General features: G+C 44.9%; 1 protein-coding gene across 1 annotated transcript; it reads right to left on the bottom strand.

Moving 5' to 3' along the window:
- Positions 1–11,066: 11,066 nt before the first annotated feature.
- On the bottom strand, positions 11,067–27,276 carry LOC135085172 (uncharacterized). The gene is made up of 11 exons (XM_063979926.1): positions 27,213–27,276; positions 26,542–26,740; positions 25,866–25,988; positions 24,972–25,133; positions 22,227–22,403; positions 21,155–21,328; positions 20,378–20,551; positions 19,450–19,623; positions 18,379–18,552; positions 14,271–14,374; positions 11,067–13,456 (listed from the first exon to the last, which is right to left on the bottom strand). The coding sequence occupies exons 2-11, from the start codon at positions 26,722–26,724 to the stop codon at positions 11,644–11,646; spliced, it is 3,258 nt and encodes a 1,085-aa protein (XP_063835996.1). The 5' UTR covers positions 26,725–26,740; positions 27,213–27,276; the 3' UTR covers positions 11,067–11,643.
- Between the last annotated feature and the right edge of the window lie 594 nt (positions 27,277–27,870).

Raw genomic sequence — 27,870 nt, 5'->3', positions numbered from 1 at the left:
CATGGGTTGGGATTTTGTTTATTTATTTATAGAAACCAACAGTGATTCATAGAAAATATTATTAGTGAGCACTTTTTCATAATAGTTTTTGGAGTCGATATTTTTTTAAATTGATTTTTTTAACTTATTTTCAGATGATTACAGTAAGAATCTTTATTTATGTTACTTAATATAGAAATACCTAGTTTATTGGATATTTGTTTCTCAACTTATAAATGGATGGTATAATTTACAGCTGAGAGTAAGTATTGTGTAGTTTATAAATTACTGGAATTACTAGAATAAATACCTAGATTTTTCACATAATGATGATTTCACTGTAACAATATTAACTTAACTAATTCATATTATTGTATTTGAAAATTACAGACCCTGAAGGTGGGTGCTACGAAGATTTTTTTCCTACAAATGTTTAAAACTATTTCAGAAAGTATCATGGGATTTCATAAATATAATTATTTAGTTGATACCATCAAAAACTATGTATTTTTATGTGAATCTTTACAAGGGTTTCTTTTATATTTTTGCAGAATACGAAAGTAAGTCTAATTGAAATTGATTACTAAAAAGAATACCTACTGGTATGCTTCGTAAACAATTAATTGCTATGTACTTAATGTATTAAAATAAAGCTTAATAGTTAAATACTGTTACTTATTTTGTTATAAAAATTCTAGAAGATGGTAAGTTTCTGACAAAAGTATCTCTATCTAAAGTCCGGTCGCCGAGCACGTAGAATTTCGTCCAATGACCCCAAGCTACCCATCCTTATCGCTCGCGCGCAATTATTATTGCTGTCGTTATTGTGCGACGGGCGGCCGCAGTGAGTGTGCGAGCGCGACAGCAATATAATTACGCACGAGCGATAAGGATGGGTACCTTAGGGTCATTGGACGAAATTCTACGTGCTCGGCGACCGGACTATACAAGAAACAAAGTGAATAAATATTTTTTTTTTTAATTTATTGTTTGGTAATATTTTTCAGAAATTGTACCTGGTAAGTACTAATTATGTATTTTTATGCCTAGTGATAAAAAAGTGGTCCAAAAATTTTGGACAGAGATTTCTGTCTTTTTATTAAGTACATCACTCGATTTCGTTTTTTTAAGGTTTATCCTCGCCCAGGTGATCAAAGTGGAATTAAGCGACACTTTGGTGTCTTTTACAGCGACCACGAAGACGACCACCGAAGCCTCCGACAATCCCTCTGGATCTGATCAGGAGAGCGATGCAAACAATGAAAACACGTTCCGGCGGTCCGGCGATGTGAAGGACGATACCACGCCCGCTGGTGATACCACCACCACTGCTGGTGATACCACTCCGGCTGCTAGTGATACCACTCAGGCGGTTGGTGATACCACTCCAGCGGTTGCTGATACCACCGCGCCACCTACTGTATAACTTGAAGACTAATTGGTAAGTTCCACCACCTGTGCTTTTTTTAAAGATTATTAGTAATTTGTATTGCACAAATTGCTATTGTCCCGTTAGCCCCTCGTGTGAAGCTAAATAAGCTTGTGTTACAAGTGGGCTCAGGGCTCACCACAATAGTCGAGCGGCGGTGGGATTCGAACCCGCGTCCCTCGGATCTCGAGTCGGCCAGTCTGACCCAGGGTCTAGTGGTAGGACCACCTGCTTCGTGCTGAAAAGGTGGCTCTGCTGTCCAATGTATAGGAAGATACCACCACGGCGACTGGTGATACCACCGCGCCGCCTATTGTATAACTTGAAGACTAATGGTAAGTCCATCGCCTCTAGTCTAGTGGTATGACCACATTGACCACCTGCTTGGATGCAGAAAAGTCCACAATGGCAATGTGAAGGACGATACCACGCCCGCTGGTGATACCACCACCACTGCTGGTGATACCACCACCACTGCTGGTGATACCACTCTCGCTGCTGGTCATACCACCACTGTGGTGATACCACTCTCGCTGCTGGTGATACTACCCCGGTACCTGCTGGTACCACTTCGGCGGTTGTTGATACCACCGCGCCACCTACTGTATAGACTTGAAGACTAATTGGTAAGTTCCACCACCTGTGCTTTTTTTTTAAAGATTATTAGTAATTTGTATTGCACAAATTGCTATTGTCCCGTTAGCCCCTCGTGTTAAGCTAAATAAGCTTATGTTACGAGTGGGCTCACCACAATAGTCGAGCGGCGGTGAGATTCGAATTTCGAACCCGCGTTCCTCGGATCTCGAGTCGGCCAGTCCGACCCAGGGTCTAGTGGAAAAACCACCTGCTTCGACGGTGAAAAGGTAGCTCTGCGGTCCAATTGAAGGACGATACCACGCCCGCTGGTGATACCACCACAACTGCTGGTGACACCACTCCGACTGCTGGTGATACCATTTAGGCGATTGGTGATACCACTCAGGCGGTTGCTGATACCACCGCGCCGCCTACTGTATAGACTTGAAGACTAATTGGTAAGTCCACCACTTCTGATGTAATATTAAGACCTTTGTTTTGTCTCCTGTCATCCGCTTTGCCCTGGAGGGAAGTCGAACCATAACTTCGAACTCCTATGTTCTGATTAAATTCGTTGCGGGTCCAATGACAGTTTAACTTTCCCCCGGGACAAACTTGACCGTCACTAGTTGGGTTATTGGCGGTCAAGCTGTAGATCCTGGCTACACAGGAGTTGCAGCGGTGGGAACGAGAGGTGGGAATAGTCCAGTAGTGGTAAGACCACATGCTTCGATGCTGAAAAGGTGGCTCTGCGAATGTGACGAAAGATACCACTCCACCTGCTGGTGATACCACCGCGCCGCCTATTGTGTAACTTGAAGACTAATTTGTAAGTTCCACCGCCGGGTAAGTACGCAAAACTGACGGCCGATGGGGCAGTAAGGTTCTGGAGTGGAGGCCACCCAGCGTGGGACGTCCACCCACAAGGAGGACCGACGACATCATAAAGGTAGCAGGAAGGCGCTGGACGCAGGCTGCTATCAATCGATCAACATGGAAATCATTGGGGGAGGCCTATGTTCAGCAGTGGACGTCCTGTGGCTGAAATGATGATGATGATTATATTTGTTTTCTCTGTTCCAGCTGTAGTTACCTCTTCATCCATGAAGAGCTGTAACTTCACAATCTTCACTCGATGGACTGACAAGCATTATTATTTATTAAGCAGCATGAAAAATGTAAAAAAAAGCAATAAATTGTATAGACGGGGCTTATTACAAAAAGTTAAACGGGCGTTGAACATTTGTTCAAATTGACATTTACAACGTCGAGTTAACTACGCACCTGGGAGCCGTGACGTCATATAGACGCTCTGGCACGGACGAGGCGAACGCGGAAACATTCTAACGAGGTGCGCAGTTAGCTCGATCGAGTTGTAGTATGGAAATGACATTTTAAACACGTGTTTAACGTCTGTTTAAGTTTTTTGTAATAACGCCAATGGTTTTTAAATACATTGTTTTATTTAAACTTGAACTCTTGACTCTGATGGACTAAAGCTTTAGCCAAACCAACGCGATCGATGGCGATCACAGACCAATGACAGACCGTGCGTTCTGTCATTGGCCTATACGCGATCTCCACGCGTTGGTTTGGCTGACGCTTTAAGGCTGAGTTGCATGTTTTTGAATGAAGTTTGACAGATTTTTGAAGTTTGTTAAAGTAAAGCAACAGCTTTAGTGAACTCACCCTTAGAGATGGATCCTTTACCAGGAAAAAAACAACGCTATAATTATTTAATTATAAATATTTTATTTTTGAATACATGCCAAATCTTATTCTACTTACAGATATATTGATAAAACCCCGTTTACGTTCAGTAATATAAATTAAAATACAGTCGAGTGATAAGAGTCTACACACGCCTACATAAATACAGGGTGTTAATTTTAATGTAAACTAGCGGCCTTCGTACGCGTGGAACCCGTTTTACCCCGTTAGGGGTTGAATTTTGCAAAACCCCGTCTAGTGATCACCTACATTCTAAAAGGAACCCCCATGCAAAATTTGAGACTCCTAGCACTTGTAGTTTCTGAGATTTCGTAATGAGTGAGTGAGTCAGTCAATCAGTGACCTTTCGCTTTTATAGATATCTATCTACATATAGCAGCCTTTAGGTTCGGCTTCGAACATAGAAAGAGGGCACTTTAACTGTCTGCATATAATAGGGAAATCGATTCTTAACTTCGAACTCCTCCTATGTTCTTCTGATGACAGTTTAACTTTCCCCCGGGACAAACTTGGCCTTCACTGGCTAGGTTATGGCGGTTAAGCTGTAGATCCTGGCTACACAGGAGTTGCAGCGGCGGGAACGAGAGGTGGGAATAATCCTTAGCACAATACGTCGATTTGAGTTTGTATAAAAGTTATTATTAAATAAATACTTGCATACATTAAAATCAACACCCTATATAAGGTACTACATTTTCTATAAATGTGTTATACTAAGAGATCATTTATGTGACCGTTATAATATATTAATATGCTATCGGAATATTATTATAACTAAAGTTTATTATGCTAAAGTAGTAATAGAATTACAGTTGTTATTTAAAAACAAAAAACCAACCTAAAAATTCATCAATGATAAAGAGACATATAAAGTGACACTTAAGGGCTAACTTTTTTTTTACTGAATTTTTTGACGTTTATAAGTACCACTGGTGGTCAAAATTGAATAAAATATTTTTTATTTTATTTGATTAATTTGATATACGACGAGTAGAAAAGACAACTTAGTGTTCACAAATGCAGTCGGAGGCATCAAATACATATCACCAACATAAGAACTAAACTTCTCTTTGTACCGGATGATAAGTTTAGAGAGAATCACGTGTATACAGGGTGGAAACGAAGTGATCTCACTCGATTATTTCTAAATTATAGTAAATAAATAGTAGATAATTATCGAAAAACTGGATGGAAGCTGGAAACAATAAATTTTCGGATAGATTCAGTTTATTCTGTATATCGTTTGAAAGAACTCGTGAAGCACTTTCAGGATCAGTAACCAGTTTTTCGATATCTTGACCAGTTTAGAAATAATCGAGTGATACCACTTAACGTTTCCACCCTGTATGACTTAACTTTTCAAATTAAACGAACGAATATTACCTACTTTTGTTACAATGTCGGTAAAAGTACGACTATAGACTGAAATATAAATAAATAAATAAACTGATTTTCTATTCTATCCAATTGAGAATGTTACTAGGTATGCAAAATCACTTGAAACCTATGTTACAGTTAAGCTTTTACATTTACAAATACATTAGTTTTTATTTCATTCAAAAATACCCAGTAGTTATGATTTTATAGGCATTCAAAGTTCGCTTAAATATTGAGTCCCGCCGACGGTCACGTGACCCCGTGTGACGTACATTCACAGCGTCCGCTCACTAGAAAACGGATATAAACATACTTAAATATTTTTTTTTTGTAAATACAAACTTATTATACATATTAACACCCAGACCCATCACAGAAATTAAAATTGAACCAAACCCAAACTTGATGCGATTGTGTCGTTTTATTGCGAATTACCTTCCAGCTCCATCATTAGACCCCGATTACTATATAGAATTAAAATACTCATCAATACAAAACGAACGAGCCCAAACTCGATGCATTTAAGTCGTTTTATTATAGAGTTCTTATGGCCACCTTCCAGCTCCATCATCAGATCAGCTCCATGTCATCATAATATTGCATGGTCATCCAAATCACATGTGTTTGCGAAATTTCAGCCTAATCGGTTGCCTGGAAGTGGGTTTTAATTCAGTTTGCAAGATTCCACCCATACAAATATGAGCCAGTCGTTGTAATATGACGTCACGCGCATAAAATGGCGGGCCGGCCGCCGCCCGCACTTTTAAAATTCAATATCTTGGAAACTAATTAACGTATCGAAATAATTCTTTCACGTGTATTTTTTATTTTTAACAGAGAATACAGAAAGCTAAAAAACAAAATTAGTGAACATTCTTCATTCTATTGTACGACGCTTAATTGATAGTAGTAAATGTATATCATTGATTATTATTTAAACACAAGAGTTGATAATTCATTACAAAATACTTGATTATATTTGCTTATTACCAAATAATACATCATAGACACAGAATATAACTTACTTATACGATTAAACATTTAATACATTAACTAAATTATATTTTAAGTTCATTAGAACAATGGCATCAGAATTAAGGTACGACATCAATTCAGACTACAGTTTTGTTACATATGGTCAAGTTAACTGCGCACCTGGCAGTCGTGACGTCACATCGCCGCTCTGGTACGAACGGGGCGAAAAAAGGTGTGCGAGGGAGATTAGCATTCCAGCGAGGTACGCAGTTAGCTCGATGGGGGTGTAATATTTGTTGAAATATGCTGTCCATAGACATTTTATAACTTGTTTAAAATAATATACAGGGTGTCCCAAAATATGCACGTCACACTGATATCTTAAATGAGCTTAAGACGCATCTTACAAGTATATTAAGTCCATTTTAAAATATAACTAATATGAGTCATATTTCAAAACTCAATCAAACATTTCAATGGAAATGAACAAATAAAATTGGTTAAAACACAATTATCTTAAAACTTATGAAACTTTTCTATGGGCATATTAAGCTTGTTCGATCTTTAGCCGGACATGTTAGGCTTTTTACGGTCTTGTCCGGCCAAATATTGTGTTGTCCGGCCTGTCCGGCCAAATGAAACACAGAGTTCGGCTTTTGTATTTTTGGACCTGGTAACCCTAGAGCTAGACGCGTCTTAGACTCAGCTACCTGTGTCAGTGTGACGTGCTAATTTAGGGACACCCTGTATGGTAAACTACAGGGCTAGCGTATACCTATAGCTCCACAATTAAATTAAACATGGGTCTGAAATGTGATAAGGAGATCCGTAAAAGAACCAAAGTAACTGACAAAGCCTACAAAACCAAACTGAAGTGGCAGTGGGCGGGGCACATAGCTCATAGAACTGATGGTTATGGCAGAAATTTTTTCGAATGGCGACCACGGGAAGACGAAGTATAGGCCTCTCGCTCGAAGGACCAATGATCTGTACCTCTAGCACGAAAAACTTTGTTTTTATCCACAACGAGGAAGCTCTTGGCCTGTATCTCACCTGATGGTAAGTGACGATCAGGCCGAAGGTGGAAGCGAGCTTCACCCGGAATCCTCAACCACGGAGGAACTGGCTATATTACCTGACTGCCGGAATACAACAATGTTGTTAACTTTTTTTTGACTTCGAATCGTTTGCGTATTCGAATCGCCATCAAAGAATTTAGTATGAAAACTTAAACAGCGCCCATGTGAAAGTGACGTAAAGTGAACTTAGTATGAGAAATGGTAGCATGAAACTAATTTTGACAATCGAGATCGTCACGTTATCGTTGAATTCGAAGGCTGAGTACAGAATTTTTTCGATTCGAAGACGAAAGTTTCTCGTGCCAGAGGAAAAGGTTGGTCGCAGGTTATATGAGGACAGAAGCCTGATCACCGTGCAAATGAATGCGGAGCAATCAACTCTACATGTCGAAAATGGCAAGAGTAGGTATGCTTGAAACGGACACAGACTAATCAGATTGATGATGGATTGAATTCTGTAAGTGGTGAACGCATAGCTGATATTATTTTATGTAATAAACGAGGAAGCTCTTGGCATGTATCTCTGATGGTAAATGATGATCAGGCCGAAGGTGGAAGTTGTGGATTGGTAGTTGTGGAAACCCTTGGGAGAGGCCTTTGTCCAGCAGTGGACATTCTTTGATTCAAACGAACAAAAGCAACAAAATTTGGCAACCCAATGGTATAGAAAGAGACAGATCTATGCGGTAGAAAGAGAAGAGAGCTGCCCCATTACTAGTACACCCTACTTTATAAATATTAGTCCTTAATTTACTATAGTACGATCGCCAACAAGTCTTTCTCATTTTGAACTTTAATTCTTTAGCATAAGGTTCAAAATTTAGAAAGTTATGACGTGTTGGTGACCGTACATCTTAAGCGCAATACACACTGAGCCCGCCGGGCCGCCGACAAAGCCCGGCGACACAACCCGGCGGCCTGTATGAAAAGAATCATGTCGGCAACATGTGCCCGCGCGTGTTACCCGCCGACATGTTGGCGGTTTGGGTACTGCGCTCAGTTTCCCGGCGACGCGCTCGACCTGTAGTGACGTGGTTGTATGCTGACTGCCAAATAAATTTCTCATCTCAAGCCGCCGACCAAATTTTCCGACTTGTAATAAGTGAAGCCGCCAACTAGACCGCCGACAAAAAGTTGCCGACATATGTCGGCGGCCCGGCGGGCTCAATGTGTATTGCGCTTTACTCAAGCGAATAGCTACTCTCTGAGGCGGATATAAGGTGCAATCTACAAGTACACGGCACGTTAACTCTAAATCCTTGGGTCTTAATCCTAAAGTAAAGGTATATTCACATTATTATAAGCATTCTTTTAAATTAGACGTTTGTAGACTTAAATCGTTAAGCTTTGAGTCTTTCAAACTAAATGGCGCTAAACTCAAAAGTAATTCAGGTTTACTTTGATTGTTCTTGTGCTCTTCACTTTTAGCTGACTTAAAAAAAAAGAGGTTATCAATTCGACCCGTAGTATGTAATATTTTCAGAATTGCATAGTTTTTGCATGTTAGGCTATAACAGCTTGTGATTATAATACAATCCCTACTAATATTATAAATGCGAAAGTAACTGTGTCTGTCACGCCTAAACCACTGAACCGATTTTGATGAAATTTGGCATAGAGATAGTTTGGAGTCCCGGAAAAGGACATAGGATAGTTTTTATCCCGGTTTTTGAAACAGAGACGCGCGCTATAAAGTTTTTCTGTGACAGACAGAATATCACGCGGGCGAAGCCGCGGGCAAAAGCTAGTGTATAATAAATGTGAATATACCACATAACATTATATGAAATGACGTTACGTCTATATGTATACTATTGTTGACACATATTACATACTAATTTGATTTAAACTAGAAGGTTTTGAAATCATATAGCCATGCCAGCATGGTATTGGTATAGATCGTTTCATCCACGAAGACGCGCCCCACCATTCTTCCGCGAATGTTTGAGTGTTATCGGTACACGCTAATGCTCCATGAGTGCACACGCACACTACAGTAATGCCTTACGGCTTGCTCGGACCACACTCCCCGCACCCCGCGCGACCGAGACCAAACATTGCTGGGGCGCGGCCGAGTGGATGAAACGATCTATGTAAAGGTACAAAATAGATAAAATATAATGCATAGAAAAGTATTGTTGAACGATCGACAGTTGGCGCCACTGTCTTAGCCACTAGCGATGGAGATGAGCGATTGTTACCGATTCCAATAATCGAATGGTTACTAATACAATCGAATACAAAAACAATCGATCGCTGGTTCGCACAATCGAATAAAACCGCTAGTTCATTCGAATGAATGAATGTGAACGCGTTGCCATAAAAAAATGGTCTTTTTCATTTCATCAAAGTTCACTTTTTGACAGATATTCGAAGGAACAATCGATTAATTTGTAAGCTTATTCGAATGACTTCTACAATCAAGTAATATCATTCGCAATCGCCGATCTTTACTAGCATGTGACAGGACCTCCACAGTGGGGCCAACTGGTGAACGCAATTTAGTAGGCTTCATTTCGGGGCGTAAGAAATCAATAAGTCCACGAAAGGACCACAAACTCCCCGCCTATGCCCCGCACTGATGTGATTCTACCTTTATCGCACCATACTTTGTAATAACAAAAACAAATAGTGAAATACGATTGAGCCATTTCATAATTAAATAAAAAAATATTTTCAATAGTCCATTAGTTACTTCAAATAGCTTCTTAAAGTTAAAGGTAGAAACGTTTGACTCAGTCAGTGCCTGAGATGGGAGCCGCATGCGAGGGGTAACATTGATATACAATGTGTCCGAGCATGTAGTGATCAAACTTTAAGGGCATAATCTATGGACAATTTTATCCCAATGGGGATGTTTCCTGGGTCAAAAAGCAAGAGTTTTAATTAGTCCGTCAATTAACTTATCAAAAAATACTCTACACGTATTTTTCACTTTTTCAAACTAATGAAAATTTAAAGAGATAAAGCGCGCCAAAGTTCATAAGAAGAGGCCCGTGACGTCAATGCGTGCATAAAAGTGCCGCACGTTGTGACGTCGTGCGGAACTTCAACGCACCATAACTATGTAATTATTTGTTAGATTGACAAATAAAAATATGTGTCCAATATTTTTTGATATTAAACATGACGGACTAAAAAATTTTTTTTAGGAAAGTAGCCTATACTAGCACGTAACAAAGTGTGTTATTCATGTAGGATATTCGTGGCTTAAAGTCACGAGTAGCAATTTATCGAATTTCACCATCTCTGAATTCTTATTATACTCGCTAGTAGTGGTAATATACAATGTGTCCGGGCATGTAGTGATCAAACTTTAAGGGCATAATCTATGGACCATTTTATCGATGAAAATACTTCAATGGGGCTTGACCCATTTCTCGCAAAATTACGAGGATTTAAGTTTTTCATTTTTAGTTTTCACCTCTTCCTTCAAAAACAAGTGAAAACGTGGGTAACTTAACACTAATAAGCAAATATTTTATATCATGCGATAGCCAATAAAATTATCTATTAGCAGAAGTAGAAAACGGACCCGTTTTATAAATTTTAAAGGAGTAAGAATGGATTTAATTAGAAAAAAACATGACTTTTTTTCACTTCTTTTTCGGTTATTTTCCAACACAAGAAAAACCAGGTCGTTAAGGTATGTTTTATTTGCATTGTATTATTAGTATTTGAGCTATTCTACAAAACGAATATAAATTTATTAAAGCCTGGTCCGTGAGCACGTAGAATCCCGTCCAATGACCCCAAGCTACCCATCCCTATCGCTCGCGCGTAATTATGTTGCTGTCGCGCTCACACACTCACTGCGGGCGCCCGTCGCACAGTCGCGACAGCAATATAATTACGCGCGAGCGATAAGGATGGGTAGCTTGGGGTCATTGGACGGGATTCTACGTGCTCACGGACCAGGCTTTAGTCTACGTCAATTGGTTTCGACGTAATTGTTGAACAAAGATACCCCTTCCCAGCGTCCCATGACGTTTGACGTCACAAAACACCCTCCCGCGCCGCACCCCTACCTCAGGCACTGACAGAGTTAAACGCTACCTATAATAATTAAACAAAATAACGTTTTAATGTGCATTTTATCACACAATCTCCGAGATAAGGCAACCAGCCCGATATATCACAATCTGACAAAATTTCAACGATTCTTCGTGTCTCCATTAAGCAATTATCGACCTTAACACAATGCATTAAGGCTGCAAGTAGCTTGAACTAGGCGGTGGGCGTGGCTTAAATATACCACGCCCAAAAATACTTGAATGATGAAGAGAAGTTTTATGAGAAATTCAAAAGTTATAACCATTGCGTTAAGATCTATAATCCATTCACAAAGTGCAGTACAACTTCCAAATTAACAAATCCAATCGATTTCGAATCTTATCCCAAAGACATAAAGCTCAAAACTCATCAGCAATTCTCAGAGACACGAAAAACCTTTAAAACACACATCCACGCGACCAAACTTCATAAGTTAAAACTTTTTTACTCTCCATTCTCCGTGAACTCACTATAAATCACCTGACAATCAGGCCGTAAGCATCTGAAGTTCTCAACACCTTGAGAACTGACCCTGGTCCTGCTAAAGTCAATCAGTCTCAAATGCGGAGCTGAAGACACGAGATGCGCTAAACTTCTGTCAGTAATATTCCTGAATCCAGTTATAGACAAGATTCTCAGGTTAGATCTGTCAGGCCTAGCTCCAACTTCCCCTCCATCAACTCTAGGACCTATATGAACTACGTTTATGTCTTCGATTTCTGCCCTACCAAATCGCCTGACTGCGAAATCAGTAACTAACGACGCAGCGTCTAAATGCGGCGTATACGATGGATAGAACAGATTCCCTACATTGGGTCGTAAAGCTATATGCCTGTTACCCCCAAAAGTGTAATAAATAGGCGGTTCTGTGTGTATAGAAAGACGGTACACAGAGTGTAATTGTTGACCAACGTTGACATACAAAACATGAGCTCGCGGTCGAACTTCTCTATTCTCAAACGCGTGTTCCCTTTCTCTTTCCTCCCTTTCAACATCAGCCGGATCTCGCCTAACAATAACCGGATCCATATTCTGCCTGAATCGCACGTATTCGTACTTGTGACTGTTTTTGCATTTGCAACCGCTTGAGTGTTCAGTCGGCTTATGGCAGTCTTGATTGTTCTTATCCGGGCGATCTGGATCACGGGAGGGTCCTGCTACATCGTTAGGGTTTGGGTCTTGGGATTTTCTATCTGCCGATAGATCTTCTGGGACATTCTCTGATTCTTCTTCTTCGCTATTCTCTGCTGGTTCTCTAGATACGACGAATCTGCGGTGGGTAGACGGTCCGGGCATATTTGGAAACGGGTTAGGTCGATTCCGGACACAGCAGTGGTTTTCTGGTGGAAGAATGAAGACCATTCTTCTAGAAGGACCCGGTTCCGCTTGAGTGTTCCTGAATTCTGCATTCGCTTCTTCTTCTTGTTGTTGATTTGCTTCGTTCGTTGAGCTATCATTCGGGGCGTTTTCGTTTTGTGGGGCGTAGTAGACTACCCTATTTGCTGTGTTCAAACTGCCTTCAGAATCCGAATCTTTTTTATTCGAAGGACCAGCCTCATCATTGGAACGCCCCGGCTGCGCGAATATTATGTTCCTGGATGTGATACTTTTGTTAAATGGACGTGTTTTAGTCTCGCCATCTTTAGAAGACCCTGGTCCATCTTTAGAAGACCCTGGTCCATCTTTAGAAGACCCTGGTGCATCTTTAGAAGACCCTGATCCATCTTTCGGAGAACTAGATTTCTTTTTGCAATCCTTTTTTGGACACGCATCTTTGGAAGACCCTGGCTGTGGACAACTTTTAACTGGTTTTGACTTACATGCGTCTTTGGAGCAGCCTGGTTTCTCTTCTGGATCCAACTTCTTCTTCTTAGAAGGCCCTGGCTGATCGGAAGTGCCAGATCCTGAAGGATACGCCTCAAACTCTTTAAACGTCCTCTTACCTACAATCTGGCATGTATTATAGTCTATCACCCATGGAGTATTAGTAGAAACATCTCGAGATCCTTTATTAGAAGATTCCTCTTCATCATCTTCTTCTGTCTTCTTCTTCTTTGCAGGACTGGCCAAGTCTAATGGGTCGATGAGACTCTGCCTGGGTCTGAATGGGGGGATCACGTGTACCGAGCTGGATATGGTACGGGATTCGCCGGGGTTCCGTAGGGAGACCTCTATGACTTTTACTGATGACATGGCAGGCTGAGGCTCGTCGGTCGATGTGGACTGCTCGGCGGGCCGTTTTAGGCCTGACGATCGCCTGTAGAGCAAGTAAGTGTAAGGTTCACGACAACAGATCACAGGAACTAAAGGGAGTTTTACTGAGAGAGTCATAATGTAAACAGCTTACATTGCTTGCGCAGTACTAAAGATTATTCGAACGTTGAGTACTGATACCGCAGTGGATAATGAGCACATATTTTGATTTCTTTGTGTGTGTGAAATTCTAATGCGACACTGAGTTTCGAACTCAGCGCATTACTTAGCATCTCTCTATATCTCTATGTTCACGAATATTTTTATTGAGAAATATCGATTGATTTGAAGGATCATGTCACTCGATACTTTGTCACTGTGAGAGCACTTAATAACAATAACGGCGCTCGGTTCTGACTTTGACTTGACAATATTGTTTTTGTCGAGGGAAAGGAATAAATTATATTGTGAACTTGGAGATCTGAGTTTTTCAGCTAGGCGTGCAGGAGTTTTGATTAGGATTATTCAACCTGCATTCGCCACACTGGTTACCAACTAATTTAGGAGATGGCTGGACTTATATTAAGGGGACTTTCACTAGCAGGTAAAGTTTGGTCGCGGAGCACGTAGAATTTTGTCCAATGACCTCAAGCTACCTATCCTTACACTTCGTACACTTACACTTCACACACGCTCGCACACTCACTGCGGGCGCCCGTCGCACAGTCGCGACAGCAATATAATTACGCGCGAGCGATAGGGATGGGTAGCTTGGGGTCATTGGACAAAATTCTACGTTCTCAGGGACCGGACTATAGTTGATGTTATAAAGATTAACTTAGGCTATTTTTAGTCTAGAATAAATCAGGGTTTCTTACCTGGTGGTTCCTTCAGTGCACAGATTGTAGTCGACTCCGTGTAGACACAGGTTCTGATCGTTATTCTCTGTGGTCTCAGCTTGGATCTTGAAGTATTCGGGCTCCTAGAACAATAAAATAAGAGATTAGATGAGTTATACTACTGATAGTAGGAGATTTAGAAGACATTCTAGGTGTCTTCCACCGATGACTGACTAATGCTCATTTTCACCATCAATCCCTAATTTTTAAGTGACCCATATAAAAACAAAATTTCTGTTATTTGTTACCATAGAGGTCACTTAAAAAGTTGGAATTGATGGTGAAAACGGGCATGAGACATCTGATTTTTTTTTTTTTTTTTTTTTTTTTTTTGAAGGGACGCGCGCTGGTAGCTTGAGGAGCTTTTCCAGCTTCACCGGGCAGAGTGGCGAGTACAGAAGGTACTCTAGCCGTTTGGCGATCGTCGGTGCGCGTGCCGACGAGGCCGAGTGTGGGCTTCGCGTAGCGAAGCCCAGGCTCGTCCGCGTCGGTCGCAGATCGACGTTCGCGATCGGGCCGTATCGAGCGCATAAGGCGCCCGATCAGTGGCGAACCCAACTAGAGGGTTGCCCACCGCGGTGTTGGACCCAAGTCCAGCCTACGGCAGGCTCACTCTAGTGGGCCCGATCGAGGGGACTACGGACGCGGCCTGAGGGCGCCACGGTAGGCTCGGACCTCGGCTCAGGCCGTGTCCGGGGGACGGATAAGAGACATCTGATGAGATCCCAGACCCAACCTTATGTGGAGCGAGTGAAATACTTCGTCACCGCGATGCAGGATAGTAGGGTCAACGCCCTCCAACTCCAACTGCCCTACTTTTAGTAACTAACTAAAAAATAAAATTAAAATTCATAAAATTCATTTATTTTTGCAAATAGGCTTTAAAAAAGCGCTTTTACACGTCCCAATATTAACCCTACCACTGCTTCGGGACAATAAATGGGCCAGTGCTGAGAAGAAGCAGCGCAAGAAACTCAGTCACTATATTGTCAGCCTCCTTTTCAAGGTTTTACAGTCTTTAAAATATACAAATTATAGTCATAAGTATTAATGCGAGCTAGGTAGTTAAACATTCCAAACATTTTTATCCTTTATATAATCATCAACTTTATAGTAGCCCTTTTTCATTAAGGTGCTTTTGATATGTGCTTTAAATTTATGAATGGGCAATTCTACAACAGTTTGTGGTAATTTATTGAAAAGTTTAATACATTTCCCCATAAATGAATTACCAATCTTGTGCAGTCTGAAATTTGGAACGGCAAGTTTATTTTTGTTTCTTGTATTGAACTTGTGTAAATCACTCTTTCTAGTAAATTGCTCTATATTTTTGCGAACATATAAAAGGTTTTCATAAATGAACTGTGAAGCTACTGTCAGTATATTAATCTCCTTAAAGAATTCTCTCAAGGAAAATCGGGGTCCAAGGTTATAAATGGCCCGCACTGCTCTCTTCTGCAGAACGAACACAGTTTCAATGTCCGCAGCTGAGCCCCACAACAATATGCCGTATGACATTATACTATGAAAATAGCTAAAATAAACTAGCCTTGCCGTTTCAATGTCAGTTAATTGCCTTATCTTTCTCACTGCAAAAGCAGCTGAACTGAGCCTTGCTGACAAGGTTTCAATATGAGGACCCCACTGAAGTTTAGAGTCTAAAGTGATTCCCAAGAATGTTGTGGAACTTATGCTATTTAATGGTTCATTCTTCACCATCAATTGTGACTATATTACTATTGGCACAAGACCCACTCTTACGGCCCTACTAGTAGTGGGTCGCAGGTGTGGGTCTATTACTCAGTGAGACCCACTCATTGATGACGTCACTACTACTCCTACTAGTAGTTAGTAGGTCGCAGGTGTGAGTCTACTACGACCCAGTATCATCCATTGGTATGTCTACATACTATGGACTCAAGACACCCACCACTAATGGGTGATGACGACTTTTTTTTTTTGAAGGGACGCGCGCTGGTAGCTTGAGGAGCTTTTCCAGCTTCACCGGGCAGAGTGGCGAGTACAGAAGGTACTCTAGCCGTTTGGCGATCGTCGGTGCGCGTGCCGACGAGGCCGAGTGCGGCTCGTCCGCGTCGGTCGCAGACCGACGTTCGCGATCGGGCCGTATCGAGCGCATAAGGCGCCCGATCAGTGGCGAACCCAACTAGAGGGTTGCCCACCGCGGTGTTGGACCAAGCTCACTCTAGTGGGCCCGATCGAGGGGACTACGGACGCGGCCTGAGGGCGCCACGGTAGGCTCGGACCTCGGCTCAGGCCGTGTCCGGGGGACGGATAGGGGAGAACCGGCCCGGTACATGTCTGTACCGTCCGAAATGGAAAGCAGGGCCTCGTACTCGCCGGCGAGTACGGTGTAACGAGCTACTGTGTTGTGGAGTAGTTGGCGTGCTTAAGGCAGTGATGTCTGTGTTCAGAAATTCGGTAATAGGATCGTCCTTGTCGTCTAGGACATGCCTAGGTCGTCGGTATTGGGCAGCGACATCTTTCTGGGGTGTATACGTGGCGGCGCTAACGATAAGAGGGTTCTTGTGGTTGATCGCTTTATCAAAGCTAAGTAGCGGCGAGAGGCTTCTTTCATAAAGTGATCAATCGATGGGATCTCGAAATCTCTATGGAGATTCGTATTACGCACGAACCACGGGGCATCCGCGGCTCGGCGTAAAAATTTGTTTTGGAGGGTCTGGAATTTCTTAAGGTCTGTGCAGGAAGTGTGAGCAAACACCGGACTGGCGTAAGTCAACACTGGACGGATGCAGGTTTTGTAATTTTTTTTTTTTTTTTTTTTTTTTTTTTTTTTTTCAACTTATTTCTTCTAAGTGACAATTTACTTTTCCTTCCAACTAGGTGGTGTGATGACGACACACAATTCTCCGGACCTATATAAAACCCGGGCGAAAAACTTCGTCACCGCGATTCAGGAACGCCTACTAAAACGCTTCGCCCTATGCTCCGCGTCCGCCCTAAGAGACTATACTTACGTTCATCTCCTACTGCTCCAGCTCGCTGAGGAACGGTAGCTCCACACCTGCAGATGACGTCAAGCGTCTCCTCGCCCCTATATAAAGCCCGGGCGAAAAACTTCGTCACCGCGATGCAGGAATGTTCCGCGTCCTATAAGAGACTACACTCACGTCCACTCGCGGAAGGCCGGCAGCGGCTCGCCCGAGTAGTGGCGGTGGTCCGGCGCGGGCGCCTCCCGTGCCGGCGCTATGTACAGCTCCTGTAGCGCCGGCAGCCAGCCGAGAGCTGACACTAGCAGCCGGCAGCGGTGACGTGCTGGGCCGAAGACCTGGGCAGCCACCGAGGAGTCTACTAGGTGACCCTTAGTAACCGTCACCAAGTAGCCACTGAGGAGTCTACTAGGTGACCCCTAGTGACCATCACCAGGTAGCCACCAAGGAGTCTACTAAAGACCCCTAGTGACCATCACAGTCACTGATGGCGAGACGCTAGGCCTCGCGCCTATATAAGGGCGGGGCGAAAAACTTCGTCACCGCGATGCAGGATAGGGTCAACGCCCTCCACCCGCAGTGCTACCAGAAGAAACTACTAAGTTACTTAGTAGCTCTCGCAAGACCCACCACGACCATACTAGTAGTGGGTCGCGGGTGTCTATTACTCAGTGAGACACCCCATACTACCCATTGATGACGTCACCACTCATTGATGACGTCACCACCCATGATGACGTCATCGCCCATTGATGACGTCACTACTACTCCTACTAGTAGCTAGTAGGTCGCAGGCATGAGTCTACATAGTACGACTCAATAAGACACCCATTGAGGGGTGATGACGACACACAATTCTCCGGGCCTATATATGGGCGGGGCGAAAAACTTCGTCACCGCGATTCAGGAACGCCTACTAAAACGCTCCGCCTTATGCTCCGCGTCCTATAAGAGACTATACTTACGTCCATCTCCCACTGCTCCAGCTCGCTGAGGAACGGTAGCTCCACACCTGCTGATGACGTCAAGCGACTCCTCGCCCCTATATAAAGCCCGGGCGAAAAACTTCGTCACCGCGATGCAGGAATGCTCCGCGTCCTATAAGAGACTACACTCACGTCCACCTCCCAGGGCTCCAGCTCGCGGAAGGCCGGCAGCGGCTCGCCCGAGTAGTGGCGGTGGTCCGGCGCGGGCGCCTCCCGTGCCGGCGCTATGTACAGCTCCTGTAGCGCCGGCAGCCAGCCGAGAGCTGACACTAGCAGCCGGCAGCGGTGACGTGCTGGGCCGAAGACCTGGGCAGCCACCGAGGAGTCTACTAGGTGACCCTTAGTAACCGTCACCAGGTAGCGACCGAGGAGTCTACTAGGTGACCCTTAGTAACCGTCACCAGGTAGCGACCGAGGAGTCTACTAGGTGACCCTTAGTGACCGTCACCAGGTAGCGACCGTGAAGTCTACTAGGTGACCCTTAGTAACCGTCACCAGTTAGCTACCGAGGAGTCTACTAGGTGACCCTTAGTAACCGTCACCAGGTAGCGACCGAGGAGTCTACTAGGTGACCCTTAGTAACCGTCACCAGGTAGCGACCGAGGAGTCTACTAGGTGACCCTTAGTAACCGTCACCAGGTAGCGACCGAGGAGGCTACTAGGTGACCCTTAGTAACCGTCACCAGGTAGCGACCCAGGAGTCTACTGATGACCCCCTAGTAACCATCACCAGGTAACTACCGAGGAGGCTACTAAAGACCCCTAGTGACCATCACAGTCACTGATGACGACACGCTAGGCCTCGCGCCTATATAAGGGCGGGGCGAAAAACTTCGTCACCGCGATGCAGGATAGGTCAACGCCCTCCACCCGCAGTGCTACCAGAAGAAACTACTACTACTCAGTCAGTAGTAAGTAGATCCTTTCCCGCAAGACCCACTACTTGCAGCTCTCCTAGTAGTTACTTAGTAGGTCACAGTAACTACTACTATTGGTAGTAGTTCCCGCAAGACCTACTACTCCTACTAGTAGCTAGTAGGTCGCAGGAGTTAGTCTACTATGGCATAGTAACCATGACCTAGACTCACCCACTGATGTGGGTGATGACGACACACAATTCTCCGGACCTATATAAAGCCCGGGCGAAAAACTTCGTCACCGCGATGCAGGAATGTTCCGCGTCCTATAAGAGACTACACTCACGTCCACCTCCCAGGGCTCCAGCTCGCGGAAGGCCGGCAGCGGCTCGCCCGAGTAGTGGCGGTGGTCCGGCGCGGGCGCCTCCCGTGCCGGCGCTATGTACAGCTCCTGTAGCGCCGGCAGCCAGCCGAGAGCTGACACTAGCAGCCGGCAGCGGTGACGTGCTGGGCCGAAGACCTAGGCACCGAGGAGTCTACTAGGTGACCCTTAGTAACCGTCACCAGGTAGCGACCGAGGAGGCTACTAGGTGACCCTTAGTAACCGTCACCAGGTAGCGACCGAGGAGTCTACTAGGTGACCCTTAGTAACCGTCACCAGGTAGCTACCGAGGAGGCTACTAAAGACCCCTAGTGACCATCACAGTCACTGATGACGACACGCGAGGCCTCGTACCTATATAAGGGCCAGGCGAAAAACTTCGTCACCGCGATGCAGGATAGGTCAACGCCCTCCACCCGCCATACTACCACTACCAAGTAACTATTACATGCCTACCCAGTTACTTAGTAGTTCCCGCAAGACCCACTTCTTGCGGCCTTACTAGTAGTTAGTTAGTAGGTCACAAGTAACTACTACTATTGTTAGTAGTTCCCGCAAGACCTACTATTTGCAGCCCTACTACTCCTACCAGTAGCTAGTAGGTCGCAAGCAGGCTGAGTCTATTCAAGAGACTCAAGCACCCACTGGTGACGTCACCACCCATTGAAGACGTCACCACCCATTGATGACGTCACCACCCATGATGACGTCACTACTACTCCTACTAGTAGCTAGTAGGTCGCAGGCATGAGTCTACACAGTACGACTCGATAAGACACCCATTGATGGGTGATGACGACACACAATTCTCCGGGCCTATATATGGGCGGGGCAAAAAACTTCGTCACCGCGATGCAGGAATGTTCCGCGTCCTATAAGAGACTATACTCACGTCCACCTCCCAGGGCTCCAGCTCGCGGAAGGCCGGCAGCGGCTCGCCCGAGTAGTGGCGGTGGTCCGGCGCGGGCGCCTCCCGTGCCGGCGCTATGTACAGCTCCTGTAGCGCCGGCAGCCAGCCGAGAGCTGACACTAGCAGCCGGCAGCGGTGACGTGCTGGGCCGAAGACCTGGGCAGCCACCGAGGAGTCTACTAGGTGACCCTTAGCGACCGTCACCAGGTAGCGACCGAGGAGGCTACTAAAGACCCCTAGTGACCATCAGTCACTGATGGCGAGACGCTAGGCCTCGCGCCTATATAAGGGCCGGGCGAAAAACTTCGTCACCGCGATGCAGGATAGGGTCAACGCCCTCCACCCGCCATACTACCACTACCAAGTAACTACTACATGCCTACCAAGTTACTTAGTAGTTCCCGCAAGACCCACTTCTTGCAGCCCTACTAGTAGTTTACTCACTCAGTAGGTCACAGTAACTACTACCTATTGTCAGTAGTTACCGCAAGACTACTTGCGGCCCTACTAGTAGCATGTTAGTAGGTCGCAGTAACTACTACTTTTGTCAGTAGTTCCCGCTAGACCTACTATTTGCAGCCCTACTACCTACAAGTATCTAGTAGGTCGCAGGCATGAGTCTACACAGTACGACTAGATAAGACACCCATTGATGGGTGATGAAGACACGCCAGGCCTCGCGCCTATATAAAGCCCGGGCGAAAAACTTCGTCACCGCGATGCAGGAATGTTCCGCGTCCTATAAGAGACTACACTCACGTCCACCTCCCAGGGCTCCAGCTCGCGGAAGGCCGGCAGCGGCTCGCCCGAGTAGTGGCGGTGGTCCGGCGCGGGCGCCTCCCGTGCCGGCGCTATGTACAGCTCCTGTAGCGCCGGCAGCCAGCCGAGAGCTGACACTAGCAGCCGGCAGCGGTGACGTGCTGGGCCGAAGACCTGGGCAGCCACCGAGGAGGCTACTGATGACCCCTAGGAACCGTCACCAGGTAGCGACCGAGGAGGCTACTAGGTGACCCTTAGTAACCGTCACCAGGTAGCGACCGAGGAGTCTACTAGGTGACCCTTAGTGACCGTCACCAGGTAGCGACCGAGGAGTCTACTAGGTGACCCTTAGTAACCGTCACCAGGTAGCGACCGAGGAGTCTACTAGGTGACCCTTAGTAACCGTCACCAGGTAGCGACCGAGGAGTCTACTAGGTGACCCTTAGTAACCGTCACCAGGCAGCGCCCGAGGAGTCTACTGATGACCCCTAGTGACCAACACTGATGACGACACGCCAGACCTCGCACCTATATAAGGGCGGGGCGAAAAACTTCGTCACCGCGATGCAGGATAGGGTCAACGCCCTCCACCCGCCAATCTACCACTACCAAGTAACTATTACATGCCTAGGCCTACCCAGTTACTTAGTAGTTCCCGCAAGACCCACTTCTTGCGGCCTTACTAGTAGTTACTTAGTAGGTCACAAGTAACTACTACTATTGTTAGTAGTTCCCGCAAGACCTACTATTTGCAGCCCTACTACTCCTACCAGTAGCTAGTAGGTCGCAAGCAGGCTGAGTCTATTCAAGAGACTCAAGCACCCACTGGTGACGTCACCATCAATTGATGACGTCACCACCCATGATGACGTCACCACCCGTGATGACGTCACTACTACTCCTACTAGTAGCTAGTAGGTCGCAGGCATGAGTCTACATAGTACGACTCGATAAGACACCCATTGATAGGTGATGACGACACACAATTCTCCGCACCTATATAAAGCCCGGGCGAAAAACTTCGTCACCGCGATGCAGGAATGCTCCGCGTCCTATAAGAGACTACACTCACGTCCACCTCCCAGGGCTCCAGCTCGCGGAAGGCCGGCAGCGGCTCGCCCGAGTAGTGGCGGTGGTCCGGCGCGGGCGCCTCCCGTGCCGGCGCTATGTACAGCTCCTGTAGCGCCGGCAGCCAGCCGAGAGCTGACACTTCGGAATCGGCCACTGGAGAGCCGCGGAGGTCTAGCACCTGTGGATTAAATACAGAGGTGTAAATATTTTAAACGCAGCGTGGGACGTCCACCCACAAGGTGGACCGACGACCTGATAAAGGTAGCAGGAAGGCGCTGGATGCAGGCCGCTACCAACCGTGCGATGTGGAAGTCATTGGGGGAGGCCTATGTTCAGCAGTGGACGTCCTGTGGCTGAAATGATGATGATGATGAAATATTTTGAAAATCATAAATAACTTGAAAAAATCGAACTGCTTAAGGCGGGAATTGAAGTCACGACCTTTCGTTTGCCGGGCGACTGCTCCAAGTGTATGTAAAGTAAACACTTTTTACTTTGAGGTCTATGGTTCTGAACTGACTTTGATGTTTATCAAATTAATGTCATGGTGAAAAATAATTGTGGAAAATATGGAGATATTTATAAGATAATAATAAAATTGTTTTTAAGCTGGTTTGCAGTGAAGGGTGTCTGCCTGCACTGTCGTATTCTTTCCGAGTCACAAGACCGATGTCACAAGACTGAATCACAAGACATTGATGTTACATATACTCTGACGTCACAAGGCTCTGTTGACGTCATATGACTCTGACGTCACACTCTCTTGTCGTTCGTTGCTCACCTAAGACAAGGGAATTCCCCAGTAAGACCCTTTTAAGCTCACCTCTAGTGTCCAGAAGGAGCGATCGCTCAAAAGACGCAGTCGTCACTTCATTGGTTGTAGCTGTAGATCCTGGCTACACAGGAGTTGCAGCGGTGGGAACAACAAATGGGAATAGTCCCGTATTTTGACGTCACAAGCTCATCTTTAGTGTTCTTAATGCCACATGACACTGATGTCAAAAGACTCTAACGTCACAAGATACTCACCTCTAGTGTCCTTAATCCGTATCTAGCTGCCAGCGAGGCGCACCTATCTGTCACATAACGTCGCAAAGCGGCGCGGCGCTTCATGGTTCGTCCGATCGCCTCCGTAGTAAAACGGTTCGCTCAAACTACTCTGACGTCACAAGCCGCTCACCTCTAGTGTCTGAAAGCTCACCTCTAGTGTCTGAAAGCTCACCTCTAGTGTCCGGAAGCCGTATCTAGCCGCCAGCGAGGCATAAGCCACGAACTCAGCAAGACGCGGGCATTCGCGCAGTAACAGACGCTTGAGGCGCGGCGCCTTGCTCAGCGGGAGTGGTGACGTCACATGACACTAATGTCATAAGACTATGATGTCACATGACACTGACGTCACAAGGCATTGACGTTATATGTCACTGATATCACAAGGTAATGACGTCTTTTGACATTGATGTCACAAGACGTTCATGTCACAAAACACTGACGTCACTAGACACTGATGTTACAAGACGCTAACGTCACAAAACTATGATGTATCAAGACTGACTTCACATGACACTGTTGTCAAAAGACTCTGACGTCACAAGACCCTCACCTCTAGTGTCCTTAATCCGTATCTAGCTGCCAGCGAGGCGCACTTATCTGTCACATAACGTCGCAAAGCGGCGCGGCGCTTCATGGTGCGTCCGATCGCCTCCGTAGAACAACGGGTCGGTCAAAAGACTCTGACGTCACATGACGCTCACCTCTAGTGTCTGAAAGCTCACCTCTAGTGTCCGGAAGCCGTATCGAGCCGCCAGCGAGGCGTAGGCCACGAACTCAGCCAGACGGGGACATTCGCGCAGTAATAAACGCTTGAGGCGCGGCGCCTTGCTCAGAGGAAGCAGCGAGGATGGCATTGGCGTCACAAGATAATGACGTCATATGACACTGACGTCACAAGACAATGACGTCACAAGACAATGACGTCATATGACACTGACGTTACATTACACTCACGTCATATGACACTAATGTCACAAGGCAATGACGTCTTTTGACATTGATGTCACAAGACGTTGATGTCACAAAACACTGACGTCACTAGACACTGATGTTACAAGACGCTAACGTCAAAAAACTCTGATGGCACAAGACTCTGACTTCATGTTTATGACACTGACGTCACAAGCTCACCACCAGCGTTCTGAAGCCATATCTAACTGCAAAGTCAGGAAGTAAGTCATTCGCGCAATAAAAAATGGCGCCAGTCACACAATTGACATTTATGACGTCACATCCGCTCACCTCTAGTGTCCGGAAGCCGTATCGAGCCGCCAGCGAGGCATAAGCCACGAACTCAGCAAGACGCGGGCACTCGCACAGTAACAGACGCTTGAGGCGCGGCGCCTTGCTCAGTGAGAGTGGTGACGTCACGAGACACTGATGTCACATGACACTGTCGTCATATGACGTTGATGTCACATGACACTCATGTCATATGACACTAATTTCTCAAGACAACGACGTCATAAGTCACTGATGTCATAAGGCAATGACGTCACATGACACTGCTGTCACAAGACTCCGATGTCATAAGACTATGACATCACAAGACTGGCGTCACATGGCACCGATGTCACAGGACACTAATTCACAGGACTCTAATGTAATTGATGTCATAAAACATCAATGACGTCACATGACGCTCACCTCTAGTGTCTGAAAGCTCACCTCTAGTCCTTAGTCCTTTTTGACTTACCTCTAGTGTCCTGAAGCCGTATCTAGCCGCCAGCGAGGCGTAAGCCACGAACTCAGCAAGACGCGGGCATTCGCGCAGTAATAAACGCTTGAGGCGCGGCGCCTTGCTCAGAGGGAGAAGCGATGACGGCTCCATCCATGTGCACTCTGACAGGTCTAGATGCTGTGGAAATAGAAAAGAAATTAGAAACAATTGAAAGAATGAAGGAAGGGTTGTGGAAAGAACAAGAAAATAAGAAAACTAATAAAAAAAAAATTAAAAACCTGTAGAGACAACAGATTTACATGATAACTTTCGGAAAGATAGCAAAATATAAAAAAAACTGTAGAAACAATAAATAAAACAATAACAACAATAAATGGGAAAAGAAATGTTATAAAAATGAAACTGTGTATTCGAAGATCGCACAATAAGAATAAAACTGTGGAAAAAGTAATAAAATAGTTAAAACAAAAAAAAACTGTGAAAACGTGAAAATAATAACTTTGTCATCGAAAAATAGGAATAAAATTGTAGAAACGATAGATTTTTTTTTCAACTATGGAACTAATATTTTTGATTTGATTTGACTAATAGATTTGTGTGACGTCAAACCTCAGGAGACTTTCTTTCTCTTCATATGACACCCCTACCGTGCCGCTTCCACACAGGCACTGACTCAGTTCTGCACTATAGTCTGGTCTGTGAGCACGTAGAATTTTGTCCAATGACCCCAAGCTACCCATCCTTATCGCTCGCGCGTAATTATATTGCTGTCGCGACTGTGCGACGGGCGCCCGCAGTGAGTGGGCGAGCGCGACAGCAACATAATAACGCGCGAGCGATAAGGATGGGTAGCTTGGGGTCATTGGACAAAATTCTACGTGCTCACAGACCGGGCTTTAGACCGCTCACCTCGATTTCCGGCAGCAGATCTTGGACGTTAAACAAGAAGGATTTATCCACGGGCAGGTTGTAACACCTGGACCCTCGTAGAGAGAGCCACTTGAGCGTCGGCGGGAAGTTGTTGATGCTTGTCTGTGGACAAATAGTGGTGTTACTACAAAATAAAATACTGCAGTTAATTCTGATGACCCCTAGGTTAACCTGGGTGTCTATAATGATCCCTAGGTGTCTATAATTTGGTGAGACTGGTGTAAAAGTGCTTTTTAAAGCAGAAATAAATGAGTTTTATGAGGTCACTCTGTGGGCCGTAATATCCCATACCTGACCATAAACTGTATAAGAAAGGAAAAGAAGAAGACTAGCAAATCTAAAATAACCTATGGGTGCTAAAACTAACCCTACATGACTACCATGGCACCTGGGTGTCTATAATGACCCCTAGGTGTCTATAATGAGCCCTAGATGTGTATATAATGACCCCTGAATGTATACAATGCCTTCCAAGTGTCTAAAATATCCCCTGGGTGTCTACAATATGTCACTTGGTTATCTATAATGACACCTGGGGTGCCTATAATGACCCCTGGACGTGTACAATGACCCCTGGGTGTCTACAATGACCCCTGGTTGTCTACAACGACCCCTGGGCGTGTCCAACGGCCCCCAGGTGCTTGCAACAACTCACCGTGTTACAATCAATGTTGCAATACTCCAGCGCGAGCACAGACAGCGAGCAGCGGGCCCGCAGCCGCCGCAGCATGCACTGGCTCAGCGTGAACTGCGGGCCCGGACAGCCGTCTGGCGCGTCCGGGCCGTCCGGGGTGTCCGGGGGCGCGTCCTCGTCGGCCCACTCGCCGCTGGGCCACATGGGCGTGCCGGGGAATCTGAAAGAAGTGATTTGGATTAAAATCGATTATTTAGATAGAATCGATATCCATAACCTGTCTAAAGACCCCAAGTAGTAATTTTATCGGTAGCAAGATCAGTCTAATGCAAGTTGATATTACGTATGTTAGTTTTAGCCTCAGTTGCAAAATCAAAATTACCTTTATTTGTCTAAACTTACAAATCGTCATAATGCTGTTAAGGAGCCTATACATGTCTCATTATTTTCTGCCCTACCCGCGCTTCGAGACAAACATTTGAGAAGAAGTGCCGCAACAAACTCACGCCCGTATTCACAAACGATCCTTGCTTATATGAAGCAGAAAATCGAACGCACAGCTATGTGATTAGTTCGTGTGTCACCCTGTGCGTCCACGCGCACTGTGAGACCTCATAGTAATGTTTGTGAATACGGGCGTCAGTCACCACTGTCTGCCGTTTAAAAATACACAATTCACCTAAGCAACATACCTAGATTGCACGTAGAGTCTCTGGAGTCTTGCGAGCGAATCAACCTCTTGCACCAGATGCACATGGTCCTCTGTTAACAAAACATTATCAAAAAATAAAAAAAAATAAAAAAATCAAAAATATTTATTCAGTTTAGACCACAAGTGGCACTTATGAACGTCAATAGAAAATAATAAAAAAAAAAAAAGGTAGCCCTTATGGGGCACTTTACATGTCTCCTTATCTTTTGGGCCCTACCAGCGCTTCGAGACAAACATATGGCAAGTGCTGAGAAGAAACGCCGGAACAAACTCAGTCACCACTTATTGCCAGGAATTAGGTATCTAACGGTAAGAATAGTCAAATTTAAGTACAGTCGCGGAATGAAAAGGTTCGTCAGTTTTCAAATTGATTCCTTCAACGAATCGCGAGCACATATTACCTTTTGAAACTATGTTACAGAATAATCTCGAGTTAGAGAAAATAATCTTTAACTGTTCGTCAGTAAAGTTCAAAATTATTCAGATCAAAGTTGTTTGACGATTTATCTTGTCAAGAAGATTATTATGATTGATAAACTAAAACCTTCTTGTTGGTTCAACCTGCCATTAATATTTCTATTAAATAAAAAAAAACTATTGTCAATTGGTCAATGTCATCATTGCATTGCACTGTGGGT

This window comes from Ostrinia nubilalis, chromosome 28 (genome assembly GCF_963855985.1).
Source record: "Ostrinia nubilalis chromosome 28, ilOstNubi1.1, whole genome shotgun sequence".
NCBI lineage: Eukaryota > Metazoa > Arthropoda > Insecta > Lepidoptera > Crambidae > Ostrinia > Ostrinia nubilalis.
This window is presented reverse-complemented; position numbering and strand designations above follow the sequence as displayed.

Excerpts from the sequence above, each read along its gene's own strand:
- LOC135085172 (XM_063979926.1), bottom strand. The coding sequence starts at position 26,724 with ATGTGGCCCAGCGGCGAGTGGGCCGACGAGGACGCGCCCCCGGACACC. Across the intron at positions 19,624-20,377 it reads TGGAGCCCTGGGAGGTGGAC|GTCTTCGGCCCAGCACGTCA; the intron begins GTGAGTATAGTC and ends CTCGGTGCCTAG. Across the intron at positions 18,553-19,449 it reads TGGAGCCCTGGGAGGTGGAC|GTCTTCGGCCCAGCACGTCA; the intron begins GTGAGTGTAGTC and ends GTGGCTGCCCAG.